The 13,458-nt window shown below is 40.9% G+C and overlaps 1 protein-coding gene across 3 annotated transcripts in view; it reads right to left on the bottom strand.

Annotated features, from left to right (window-relative positions):
- Window positions 1–13,458, bottom strand: part of RASGEF1A (RasGEF domain family member 1A) — a 159,567-nt gene that overhangs the window by 22,994 nt on the left and 123,115 nt on the right. For 2 of the 3 annotated variants that reach the window (XM_027649500.1, XM_027649502.1), the window contains one exon: window positions 938–1,117. In XM_027649500.1, coding sequence (XP_027505301.1) covers window positions 938–1,117 — 180 coding nt within the window. Of the gene's footprint in view, window positions 1–937; window positions 1,118–3,526; window positions 3,625–13,458 lie in introns of those variants that run through there. The other variant, XM_027649501.1, reaches the window with a different exon arrangement.

The raw sequence follows: 13,458 nt of genomic DNA, 5'->3' as shown, positions 1-13,458 counted from the left end.
GATGTGTGATATATATGTGGGACCTTGGTGGGACTTTATTGTCATTGATATGAGACCACAATAAAAAGTTTTACACAAATTAGTCTGAGAAACACAAGGTATAGCGTGGCCCACTACTATAAACATTAAGTTTGGCATACAAGTTAATAGTGATTGCAGTTTCCTGCCCCCCTGTTAGTTTGCACAAAGTCCTGGGATATTTCTGCCATAGCTGCTGCTTTTTCAGAGCTCAAATAGAATATATGTTATACAGCCTCTCTGATCTTTGGCTACTCATTGAAGTAGTACTTTTTGTTAATGGGTATAAGGGGTAATTTTAAGTGATAAAGTGATATTTTAATAATATCCTAGGGTCAGATTCTTACTGCATGCCCTAGAGTTCTAAGTAGTATTTACTTTGGGGGACTGCACTGAGGATGTTTAACCAGTTGCAAAATCAATTTCAGGCTCAAGAACATATATTATTATAGCTTTGGCCCATTAAAATGTCTGGAGAGAGAGAGTATTTTAATTAAAATCTATTTTGGTGGCGTAACTAGGATATGCATAGAAAATTAAGGGAAAAAAATATTAGAGATGTTTTCAGGTCTGCTTTCCTAGGTAGGAGCTGGTTAGTAGTTAATCTTGGCTGCATTAGACCTAAAGCAGCTTAGAAGGATGAAAATTCTGTGGCTAATGCTGCTTTTAATTGGTTCTTAAGGCACCCATTTGAGTTCAACAGGGCTTTATCCTTCTAACAAGTGCTCTCATTTAAAAACAGAGAGTATCCCCACTGAGCAACATCTTTAGTGAATGAATATTGCAAGTAAAATAAATTCATCTTTAGCCTACATCTTAATCTTGAATCAGATGGAGATTTCATGAGAAAGGACCAATCCAGATAGTAATGCAGGAAAACTATGGGAAGAAAACGAAAAAACTTTCAGTGGCTACTTACATCTGGATAATAGTCCATGGTGGGCACCAGGCGCTCTATCAAGGCCTCCAGTGATCCAGAAACAAGGTTCCCATCCTGATAAACAGGGTCCACACATCTCTCTCCCATGTCTGGCTGCACTTGCCCACTACAACTGGAACCAAGCATGCTGGAAAATATTGGTGTCTGGGGCATAGTTTCCTGCAGAAGCGGCAAAAGAAGGAGAGAGGGTTAAGCTTTCTTTCAGGATGTCTGATGTGTGGGTTTTACAGAGGCATACATTAAACACAATTACATATTTGACTGAAGGCAGCCTCAGCATTCAAGCTGAGTTCTGAATCCAAGCAATCACACATCTGTAAGCTGGCTTTGGTGTTTGAAATGCACTTTAAACTACATCTCGAAGGCTGTAGATGCACAAGCTGTAAGAATTTTTCTCACTGTACTTGATTTCTGCTCTCTCCCCAGTTTTACCCTGCTTCTTTATGCATAAAACTATACAGAGATGAAAATACAAAATGCTTTATGAATTTCAAAGATACTGAAGTGGTGCCTTACTGAACAAACAAACAAACACTGTGCCTTAATGTTCCTCTTTTTACTCTTTTTGAAGTCAGATCTTTGGCAAAAACACTTCACTTGTGATGATAAATCCTTCACCACTTCTGTAGCTAGATGTAGTCCAGGTCTCAACACAAGTGCATCTTCTGCACACAGATATCACTGGAAACGGGGTGGGGGGACACATCCTGTCCAAACAACATTGGCTTTTTTTTTTTTTTTTTAACATGTATATGAAACCATGAACTGGGTGGACCTGAATCCTGTGACATAAACTGTAATATACAACTCTAATTTTAAACAGTCTCTTTGGAGATTTTTGCTTAGGAAACAAACCTGATGTCACAACACAAAAACCACACGAAGGTTTGGGGTTTCCACCTCCCTCCCCTTGGCCACAAACCGTATCACTATACCACAATCTTTGAGTAAACTCTAGGGGTTTTTTTATTTATTTGTTTTGAACTGGCTACAGCTTAAATCTATGCAGAAGGCTAAACAAAACATCCTGTTACTGTATGTAAAGGTTGAAAATACTATTTAGCATCAAAACAGTTCCCCCTGGCTGCTGAAACAGTTAAGACTGTTTAGAAGATGAAGTGAAAAGGCAGTGTTAACCCCTGAGCTGCTGTCTCACCAGCTATGAAACAAATGTGACACTGACATACTCTGACAAGCACTTATGTAGATGAAAAGGATTAAGCCATTCCCAGTACCCTTAAACTGACAGCTGTTTCTAACCGCACTCCTGTCTTGCACATAAGTCTTCTCCTGAGCAATTTTTTAATGCAAGGCACATTTTCCCCTTCAAACTCTCCAAATCATTTGTGTTTACAGCTGGGATATAGAACATTTTTCTGTTCTTAAGCTCAGATGAGTGCTAGGTGCACTGTAAGGAAAAATACCAATATTAGCAGTACTTATTCATCAAGGTGACAGATTCACTTATATATCAAGCTGGTAAGCAGAACTGTTTTGTGGCTTTTACCAGACAACTTTACACATTTATATGTGATACAGATATAAGGGAAGTGTAATTCCCAGTAAATTAAAATATAGCAGCTGTGTAATAGACGACCTGAGGAGTGGAGTTCAGTTTCAGAAGTTTAGGACATAGATAAAACAGAAAATGCAGAATCTAATGTAATATCAAAAGAAATGAAAAATCAGTTCTCCACAAACAGGCATTAAGGTTACTCAGTATTCCACAGATTTTTATCTGTTAGGCCTAAACGCTGCAGTAGACAACAATCTGAGGAACCACTAGAGCATATGCTGAAGCTGCCAGCCTTGCTATCTGTGCTATGTAACTCGCTAGTAATTTGCTTTTTTCCCTTTTAAGGTCCATAGCAGTACAGCCCAAAGGCGCTTCTCAGGATGGTCTGGCTGTGATGAGCACTTCTGGCTCATAACGTGAAGTGGCACAGGGTTTTCAAGGAAAGCTCACAACCAACTAAGCACCCACCGACAAGACGCTTTAGCGGGAAAGGCACCCCGGGTTTGCCACCAAGCCTTTTAAACTCCTTTAAGTCGCTCGTTGTTGCATCAGTTTTCTTTTTAAAGACCCTCGTCGGGCGCAGCCTGCGCCGATCCCGGCGGAATGGCAGCGGGGGAAGCCGAGCCCTGGCTGTCCCCGCGGGGCTGGCGGGTGCCCTGCGGTGCCACCCCCGGTCTCCCGGGAACAGCCGAGGGGCCGATCGGCGGGAGGGCAGCGAACGCGGCCGGGAGCAGCATCCCCCGCGTTCCCGGGAGCTCCCCGCGCTCCCAGCCAGACCCGGCTCCCCGGGCGGGAGCGCTGCGGCGGGGCCCCCGCAGCACCTGCCGCCCGCTGCGCCCCCCCCGGGGCGGTCACAGCCTTCATTCCCCGAGCCCGGACACCTCTGCCGCCGGGAGACGCTCGCTGGCGGCGGGACGGAGCTCCGGCTCCGCGGCGGCGGCGGCAGCTCTGAGCAGAACCCACCCGTCCCCTCGCCCCTTGCGGTAGCGCCCCGGGGCTCCCTCCCGCACCCCCCGCGGTGCCCGCACGGGGGGTCCCCCGGCCGCTCTTACCCTCATCTTCCCGGGCTCCGCGCTCATACACCCGGGCGGGCAGGGCCGGCGGCGGCCCCGCGGCTCTGACAGCTCTGCCCGCCGGGGCCGCGCGCCGCTCCCGCCGCGCGTGACGTCAGCGCCGCCGCCGCGCCCCGTTGGCTGAGCGGGCGCGGGGCCCGTTCAAACGCGGCCGGGCCGGCGGGGGGGGGGGGGGGGGGGGGGGGGAGGAGGGGGCTCCGGGGTTTGTTAAACATCGGACCCTCTGTTTGTTTCGGCGGCTTTTTTCCATTTGCCCCCCCCGGCCCCCGTTTGGTTGGTTGTTGTTTGTTTGTTTGTTTGTTTTCCCCTCCATAAAAACATTCCCAAGCGTCCCGACCGCCCGTTTCTTTACGCACCGAGCACCGAGCGGGTCTCCGAGCGCTCCCCCCCCTCACCGCCGGCGGCGGAGCCCGCCCCGCAGCTCCCCGTGCCCCGGCTGGGCCGAGGTCGCCCCGCACGCTTGGCAGCAGCACCGCCGCGACTGCCGCCGCCCGGCCCTCCCCGCTAATAATTGTTTGTATTCTTCTTTATGCCGGAGTTGTTCCCAAGTTGCCTGAGCCGGTCACCTCGCGGTTCTGGGCTGGTCCTAAACCGTGGGGCTGACGCGGGACCAGCCCCTGTTGTGTCACGCGCATACTGGGGTGCGCGTCCATAATCTGATCTCCCGTGGAAAAGCTCCGTGGGCGCATCCAGCCGCCCCACAAACTCGCACCTGTGCCCAGGAGCAACTGAGGGCTGCCATTTTAGCAGCCTTCCCCCCACGTAAATAAATCTTTTGCAATCTGTTTCTCATTTTACTTGAATTGGGGTGGCTTACTATTTGCCTAGTTGTCTTCCGGCGTTCATTTATTTTATTTTTATTATTAACGTTATTTATTTAATTACTCTGCTTGAATATGTAGCAGAAGCCTTCTCTGGTTTCCATGGTGATTAATGTGCGAAAAGCCTTTTTGGAAGTAGGCACGACAGTCTAGGTAGGTGGGCATGGCAAAGGAATTTGGGAACACACATGTACTGAGTAGTGTAAGGAATAGATTCACGCTTGCTCACTATTTGGGGACATGCTCTGTCATCCATTCTACACACACAATAATTTTAGATGGATATGTAGCTACTCATCATCTTTAGTGCTTGCCTACTAAATTCCTTATTGGTTTCCAAATCCTAACAGATCTTTTGGAGTGTTTGTTATTTAAAATGAGGTTTTTCTCTTAAATGACAACTTGAAAAGCCAGTTGTTTTCCTCCCTACCAAGTCTGCTTTGCTCTTAGTCTCAATTCCATCTCTTAGCTGTACTCCACAACCTTTAGAGTGTGCAGGTGCTGTAGCAGATCTGATCCCTGTTTATGCTGAGGCTTTTCTCGGAGCACTCTGCCTGCCTTGGACACCAAGGAAGCTCCCAAGACATAAGCTTTGAATGCAGTGGTCTGACCTGCTGCACTACCACGTGTAATGCCAGAGGAGGGTGCGGGACAAGTTCTGTTAAGTCTTGTTCAAACATCCTGAAGTCCTTTGTAAAAAGTTATCGATAGCAGGAGGTAGGAATTTGTAGGCTGCCACTGTATAACATGAGAATATTTCTTTCTGAAGGATATGAACATCTTTTAATACCTCATCTAGTATTTACAACTAAGAAAAACAGCAGCAAGCCTGCCAATAAGTATGCATGAAAAAAAGATATCAGATCTCATTCTGTTTCTGTGTTAATCTGTTTTCCCACCTTACTCAAACATTTGCTGAGACTTTTAGAAGAATATGTCCATTAATCTTAGTAAAACATACCTAGTTAATTGAGCTCTAGTCACAGATTCAATCTGTTGTAAAAACAATCCCTAATCTCTTTGTTTATTTGGGGTTTTGTTGTTTTTTTTGACATCAGAAACTAAATCTGTCCTAGTAAGGAAAAGAAATGTAGGAATTAAGAAACATTTTAATAGAATGAAGGAAAACTATGCCAGGTAGGCACTCTCTTCTCTGAGTCATGTATCTAAACTCTGGTGTTTGTTTGTATTCTTCTATTCTGTAGTCCAGCAGAGTCTTTTTAGACTTCTTTAAATTCATACGTAAAGGGGCTTGTATATTTCATTTTTATACACACACCTAGGTATGTGTATACAAATGTTGGGGGGGTATTAGAATGGAAGTTCAGTGAAATGTCTTTTGTTCCTTCTCTAAGGTACGTGCTTAGTTTTGGGTACACTATACTGTGCAGTCTTCTTGGAAAGCTTGTTTTTTACAAATTAGAGGAGCTGCAGGCCTAAATTCTGCTCATACAGCATGTAACAGATGAATCATGTTATGATTTTATTTCATTTCTCTTTCTGTAAAGTGTGGATAATGACCTTTAGCTATCTATATTCTGAGTGTTGAAATCTGTTGATACAGAAACTCTCTAAGGTCTAATTGTTATTGTAGTTATGTAAGTTCTGTTCCTCAGTGAATTGCTTGTATCTTGAAGATGTTTTCCTCAGGCATTGCCTCATGTTACTGGTGGGTGGACCCTAGAGCAGGTTTAATCAGCACATACTTGTTCTGTAGCTTGCTTTTGTGGCAACACTGCTGTGGTTCAGTTCAGTTGGTCAGAGGAGTATCTTGCTGCAGAGTGAGTCAGCAGCAGTCACTGTCTCAACCTTGAAGGTTGCTTCAGCCTCTCTCATACTGGCCAACATCACCATTACAGGTTCTGTTATCTTATGATTAATGAACTGGATTGATGCTTGCAGTGTTTAGGTTCTATTCCTGCTCAGGCTATGGAGTTGGCTGACAAATTTTTTAATCCCACCATGCCTTCAATATTCATCTGTGAGATGCTGATAAGGATGTTTTCACGCTGTTGCACTTACTTTGTATGTTTTTATATTTGGGCATTAAGTTTTTGCTTTATTGTGTTTGAATACAGTTCCCTAGTACAGTTACGTCTCCTCTTAAGTGGAAAGTTGCTGGCCAATAGCTTGGTAAAAATAAGGAATATTAACAAAGCAAAATAGATGAAAGTGAATGAGAAATCAATTTGAGAGTGAAGATTATCGAGTTAGATGTGAGAGTCAGGGAATAAGAAACTTGAGGTTTTTTCCATTGATCTTAAAACCCAGCATTTTGGAAACAACTTACTCAAATGTGCTAGTGTGTATATTTAAAATGTAATTGTATTTAAGAGAAATTAGTCATTACAAATGTCCTTAATGCTGATCTGAGGCTATAAGCTCAAGTATAAAGGGACTCTTCTAGAAATGCTGTCCTTGGAGCTTTCATTGTCAAGCTACTCGAGTCACTGGTCACCTTTCACTCAGGTCTGTTTATTATTAACATTTGGTTTCATTTAACACAGTATGTCAACATGCTTTAAAGCCCCAGCATCTGCATTGAAGGAAGCAAAGAGAGACAAAGCCAGAGGGATTGGTGTGGAAAATTAACCTAATTGTGCACGGCATTCTTCATAGCGTTGATTAAATAACAAAATGGGATCAAGTCTTCATCTGTCCATTCCCACTCTTTTATATACACAATGGTATGAATATAGTACATGGCCTAGGTTTTTGAGCTACTACTGGGTTTAGTGCATAGCCTTGTTTCTTGCTTAGAGACTGAGTCTGAACTGTTACCCAGAGATCTACGGGCTTTGAAAGTGGCCAGGTCACTGTGTTGGCATGTTATATTCTCTTCTAATAGTACATTATACCCACAGGGCCGTACAGTTCCAGAAACCATGTTGTATGCCCATCACCTTTACAGGTATAGCTACAGCAGTATATTCTGCTTCTTGCCCTTTTGGAAGACTTTAGGCATATAGCCTGACATTGTCATTTGGAACATGAAAAAGAATGGTAAATTAAAAGTGTATATTGTATTCCTGGGTTTTATTGATTTATGGCCTTGGTTGTAGACTGGACCATTTTATCTGGACCTTAGATAAGGAATTTGTCCAGGAAATGCCATTAAACTTCACAAGCAGTAACAACAGAGACATTAGATGGGGCTTTTACATGCACACGTTAGTATTGACCATTTGTAAGAATTTATATTTTAAGGAGTAGAATGCAGGTAGAGCTTCAAAGCCCCAAGTGTCTGTCTTCAGAGAACATTTGGGTTTAGGTCTTATATGTAGGGCTGCACAGATGTTCAATATTTACTTGATGCATTCAAATGTCAAGATTTGAAAAATGTTCTCAAGCCACTTTTAGATGAATTTGAAGACTTCTAAATTTCAGATATTCATGCTGCAGAATAACTTGATGGCATTAATAACTTGGTAGCAGATGGGAGTGGGAGAAAAGAGTTGCAAATTGTGGTTCTGAACTAAGCAAAGCTTTGTAAGCTTGAGGCTTGAAGTGAGAGGTTGAACACGCTATACAGCCATCAGTCTGTGGTTATTATTGACTGTGCCATTGTCTCTCTCTCTATCCTGGAACACAGTGAGTCTTTCCACATAATAGTTTTGTCAGAGACAGTGGATGTTGTAGTTTGAAAATGGCATTTTCCATTTTCAAAATGCTTTGCCGAAGAGGTCTTGACCAGCTCTACCCCTTAAGTACACAGCACTTTTAAGAGCAAGCCAAGCTGAAGATACAGGAGCAACTTAAGATGTGGTTCATTGCTATGTCTGTTTTTAGTCCTAGCTGAAAGGGAAAATTAGTTGTGAAAAGTCTGTTCTGTATCTGTAGAGTAGACTATGTTTTTGCTGGCATAAGGTCAGTTGTGTGACACCACTGAGAATAACTCTTTGCTGAGCAGTGTGAAACAGGTTTTTCACTGATGCTCAGTACTGTAGCTCCCCCTTGGATTGAAAGGAAAGCTCCTCCTCAGGATTTAGAGAGGACATGGTGCTAATCCCTAGTTTTTTGTATTTCTGCCAAAATAACAGATTTGACATAATCTGACACGAGTTACCTATGATACTGGTGTGTGGCTGTTAATTAGTGACTGAGATTTTAATGGTTATTTTCTCACAGCTGCCAAAAGAATTTCACTAATAGCCTGTTTGATTCCTGGTTTTCATAGATACTCCACTCATAGAAATCTGTAGTTTTTGGGAACTATCCTGCCTGCTGATTGAGATTTAAGGTACATTCAGTTGGGAAACAACACTGTAATATATTATGAATGTCTTAATTGTATTCTTGATTGGTGTGGATGAATCGGCTTGGGTTAAAAAAATGCAAATCAAATGGAGTGATACTTCTACTTTGCATCAGTGATGTAATGGGATCCCTTACAGAGGTCTGAGGACCTCAGATCATTTAATTGCACAGGAGAGGGTGAACTAAAGGAAAAAGATGTTGGCTGGGCACAGTCTGCTTAAAGGAGCTGCTACAACTTGTGATATATAACTGACAATTTTTATGTTTTCAGGAGATGGTGGAGCCTTCTCACTGTTTCTCATGTCTTGTTTTTCAAGACAGGGTAGAAAAAGCATAAAAAAGCTGGTAGTAACGTGTGTGATACATTCTGATTTTGACTATAACATGGAATAGCAGAGGTATGTTAATGTAATATGCACATTTTTGATTACTTTTTTTTTCATTTTTTTTCTTAGGATGAATGTTTTAAAAGAAACTGATATTCTGTTTTAAATTGGGTTCAAGTTTTGGAGTTCTGGACTTATCCTAGCTAGTGTGTCCTTTACTTGCATATTCACGCTTGCTGTGACACCAGCAATTCCAAGAATGTGCCACCAAGGAGAAAGTGAAAATCAGTTATGCCAAGAAAGGAGCATGTACATACGTCAGCAATTTGGTGCCCAGGGGAAGAAAAATCTACATGTCTGCTGATGTCAGTCTTCTTGATATGATATTTTTGTGAATGCACGTGGGCTGCTATTTCTTTTAACCAGCTCAACAAAAAATAAGTTTATTTTTAGTGTTATAAGCTTCAGGGCATCACAATTAGTAGATGAAAATTGCCAGTTTGATTAGTCAACCTTCTGTTTGCTTTAGCAGAAACTATGACAGTGACATTGTTAGCATTCCCACAGGTATTTCTGAAGATTCATTAAGGTCAGTGATGGGATCCTTCCCCCCCCCCCCCCCAGTTATAATTTTCTTTGGTTTTACAAATTTTATTTTACAGCTGTTAGAGAGAAATGCTGGGCTGATGAGCTCATATGCAGTAACTCACCTGGAACTGTACTAGTATAAAAACAAATTTCTATTAAACATGTGATGTCTTACCTGAATTACTACCTGGGTAATAATTCAGTTCCTGTAAACATCTGTTGCTTGGATTCTTTTAGCTAACACTGCCAAGAAGTTCAGCAGCAATTATTAAGGGAGTTTTAGAGTGGTCTAAAGTCTCCTCATTTTGCAAGGCAGTTAACAGCTGTTGGTTGAATTCTAAATAAATGGCTTTATTTAGAATAGAATCAAGGTATGATAGTCTTGACAATATCTTCAGAAAAAAATATGGAGAACTATTGAGAAAATAGTTAAATATGGTGGAATTTTAGCATGAAATTGTCACCAAATTAGGTATTCAAAATTAAATTTTAATGAAAGCATTTCCATGAATAACAAGAGCTAGTGAACAAATGTGCAAGCTCCCAAGACTACTTAGTCTCATCTATATGCATGTTTCTAACAGCTGTAGATTCTTTCAGCAGAGTTTGAGCTCCTTGTGAAGAACGTGCACTATCATATCACAAACTGTGAATAAACAGCGGTGCATTGAATTGATTCTGAGTAGTACAGAACACAGGTTATTGTCTCATATGTATATATGTATATGTATCCTTTGTTGTATATCCTTAGGACATAGTCGTATATTATTCAAGCATAAACTATTGAATGTGAAAAACTAAACCAGTATGACCCTTTGTGGTCAAATTTGCACTGGGTTCAGCTGAGGACTAATCTGCAAGTGCAAAAACTCCCTGCTATAGATGAATAAATGTTGAAAGTAAAAAATAAAAAAAATTCACTGAGCTTCCTGTGTGCTAGCAATGTTAATTGAATGATTACTTAGTCTTCTGTTTTGCTAAAGCATCTTGACATAAATCACTCACAGAATTAACAAGACTGAGCTACTTTGGCCCAACTCTTTATGGCAATATCTTTATAAGGACATAAATCTAAGTGCACTACAAATGAAAAAGGTTTAGTGTCTTTCTGGAGCTTTTATTTTCCCTGTGGCCTGTATTGATCAAGCCACAATTCAAATTGCTGCTGATGAAAAAAACAATATACTCCTTGAACCTGTTTGGCTTTGTCATTTAGGACTGGCACTCATCGGAGAGCTAGCTATGTCATAGGGTACCAAGTTTCAGTAATTTCTAGTTGAATATTTTTATTTTTTTTTTTGGGGGGGGTGGAGGGAAGGAGCACTTATAGTTTTGTCAGTAGGATATTAATGAATTTTTAACCCTTTTCTCTGCCTTTTTGAAATTCCTTTCGCCAGTATTAAAAACCATTCAGGGAAGTTGTTTTATTATTTTACTTAAATTTTACAATTTATATCCTTCTCCCCTTCTTACCAGAGGAAGAATCAAACAGTATAAAATAAATACAGTGAATATGTGCCATGTGTGTTTTCATAAGTCTGGATTTCAACCCTACAGCTGCTGTTTGCCTCGCTCCAGTGGCACTAAACAGATGTCAGGTAGGCTAGCAGCTTCAAAGGGGATTCCCTAGGCATGAACACGTGGGAAACTTGAAGCTGATACTGTTTCCCCCGGGGAAGCTTGTTCCTTCTGTTGCTCACTTGTGTTCCTCATCAGACTAGGTTCTTGGGTCTGCAAAAGCTGTGCATACAATGGGCAGAGCCTGTTCCTGTTACAGCTCAGGTCTGGAGACTTCTTTCAAGGGTATCTGTGTTTGGATTTTTTTGTTTTGGGTTGTTTCTTTTCGGGTTTTGGTTGCTTGTTCGTTTTTTTATTTTTATTTTCATTTGTGCAGGGGTGCCAAAGCTCCCTAAAATCAATGGTCACGTTGGTGAAAGATTTTTTTGAACAAGAATTCATAAGTCTGTAATCTCTGTAGAAATCAGACAGTGCTCTTGTGGTTGATGTTATTTTCTCTGTGTTTTCTGCTTTCCTAACTGCCACTTTTCTCCAAGCTAGACAAGATAGACATGGATCCAGGTTGTAGATATACCTGAGGAGAGAAGCTCTAGAGAGGTATAAGCTGTGTTTGTGAAATGGATAGCATAAGAAATGCCTGCAGTAAATGTAATGAAGAATTATTAAGTGGCATTCAGAAGAGTGGTCTCCACTTGTTCAGGAAAATATAGTCAGTTCTGTTATTTAGTTTTAGGGCTGTAAAATTTCAAAACAAATTGACAGCACTATACATGCAAACTGTAAAATGTAAAGTTCATGCTCGTTTATATATATATGCACACACAAGTGTTGCATAATAATTAAAATATGTAACAAAACTATTTAAATTATTTTGGATAGCATGAATAAAAGCAATTTTTTCTTTATTTAATTTCTGTGCCATTCTGTCCCTTGTCCCTCCCTGGTGTTTTTATATGTCCTGAACGGATAGTTACCTACTGTTTATCTGAAATTTGAGCTGATGGTTTAGAAGTAAAAGCTTTCTGTGTCATGGCAGATTTCCTGGGCAGTCTATTCATAAGGCCCTTAAGTTTTCTAATTGTATGAGAGTTTTGTTCAGGTAGTACTCTGACACTTCTTTAAGATCTGTATGCAGGAAAATAGATTCAAAGTGCCTTCAAATGTAGCTGCCTAAGAGTAATGACTTAACATTGTCACAGTACTGATTGTTAATGTGGGAATGCTCACCCAGAATCAGGTTGTTTTTCTTGTGTAGGAGACTAATTCCCTATGAGCATTTTATAATTTCCTCTTTTCTCATTAGCAGCTCCCACAGAATATGTGCATGGCAAATCCTAAACTTACAAGATATCCCACTGGGAGTTGGTTCAGACCTAATACTGAAGTAAAAAATACAGCTTTGTTCACATGAAGTGTTGTAAATTCATTAAGTTATTTAAATAGCTATCTTTGCAAATTCATTAATGAAACCTACGTAATTTTAATTAGTGATATTTAAAATGCTCTATTGAGTGTTTTCAACATAAATGTTTTTTAGACTTACATATTGCAACCATTTTCTACCTCACTGGAGATACTATATTCCATCCTTTTATGTTGTTCTAAGAATAATTATGAGCATAATATAAAACACTATAGGCAAAATTCTCCCATTATTACCCACCAGCCTGCATCACATCACTCTTGTAAGTTGGCTGAGCAATTTCTTGTCATATTCTACTTTGTGCAAAACCAGTCCAAAAAAGGGGATAAATCACATTTTACTACTTCCATGTTCCTTTTTGGATCTGCTGTTTCATTGGTATAAAAAATACTTTGAGATTATAGAGGCACTCAAGTGTTGGCATTTTAAGTGCCTGTGTTCTAAGCTGAGCACAATCTTGCTGTATGCCCTTGGTATATGAAGTCAAACACCTACCCCCTCTCACACCTACGTCTATTGAAGGGTCTGTTCAACTGGAACAGTTGGTTCTGGGAAATGGAATTGTAATTTTAGAGCAAAATATGAAAAGCATTGAATATGCTAATGCTTTCTATTGGTAGTTATTTTCTAAAGTAAATGAGGGTTTCGAATTACCCTAGCATTGCATGATATATAAGACAGTAATTCCTATTAACTGGTACTTTCAATAACTTTTGTAATGGAAATTCTACGAATTTGTTGCAATGTGTGTTTTATTGTTCTGCAGTTCCCAGTGAGTCTATTGAGTGATACAATTTTTTTGTTGTTGCTAAAGCTTGTCGACCGCTTATAAAAATCTAGAGAACATCAGACTGTTTTATGTAATTGCTTCATTTTTATGGTTTGGAAAATACCAGCAAACTTAAACTGTAGTTGGTGAAGGAAGGCAACACAGGATTTCAGCAAGGGCATCTGTAAATAACTGTACAGGAACCTGTG

The sequence above is a fragment of the Corapipo altera genome, unplaced genomic scaffold, assembly GCF_003945725.1.
Source record: "Corapipo altera isolate COAL_440 unplaced genomic scaffold, ASM394572v1 53, whole genome shotgun sequence".
Lineage (NCBI taxonomy): Eukaryota > Metazoa > Chordata > Aves > Passeriformes > Pipridae > Corapipo > Corapipo altera.
The sequence above is the reverse complement of the archived record's forward strand: the minus strand, read 5'-3'. Positions and strand labels throughout refer to the sequence as shown.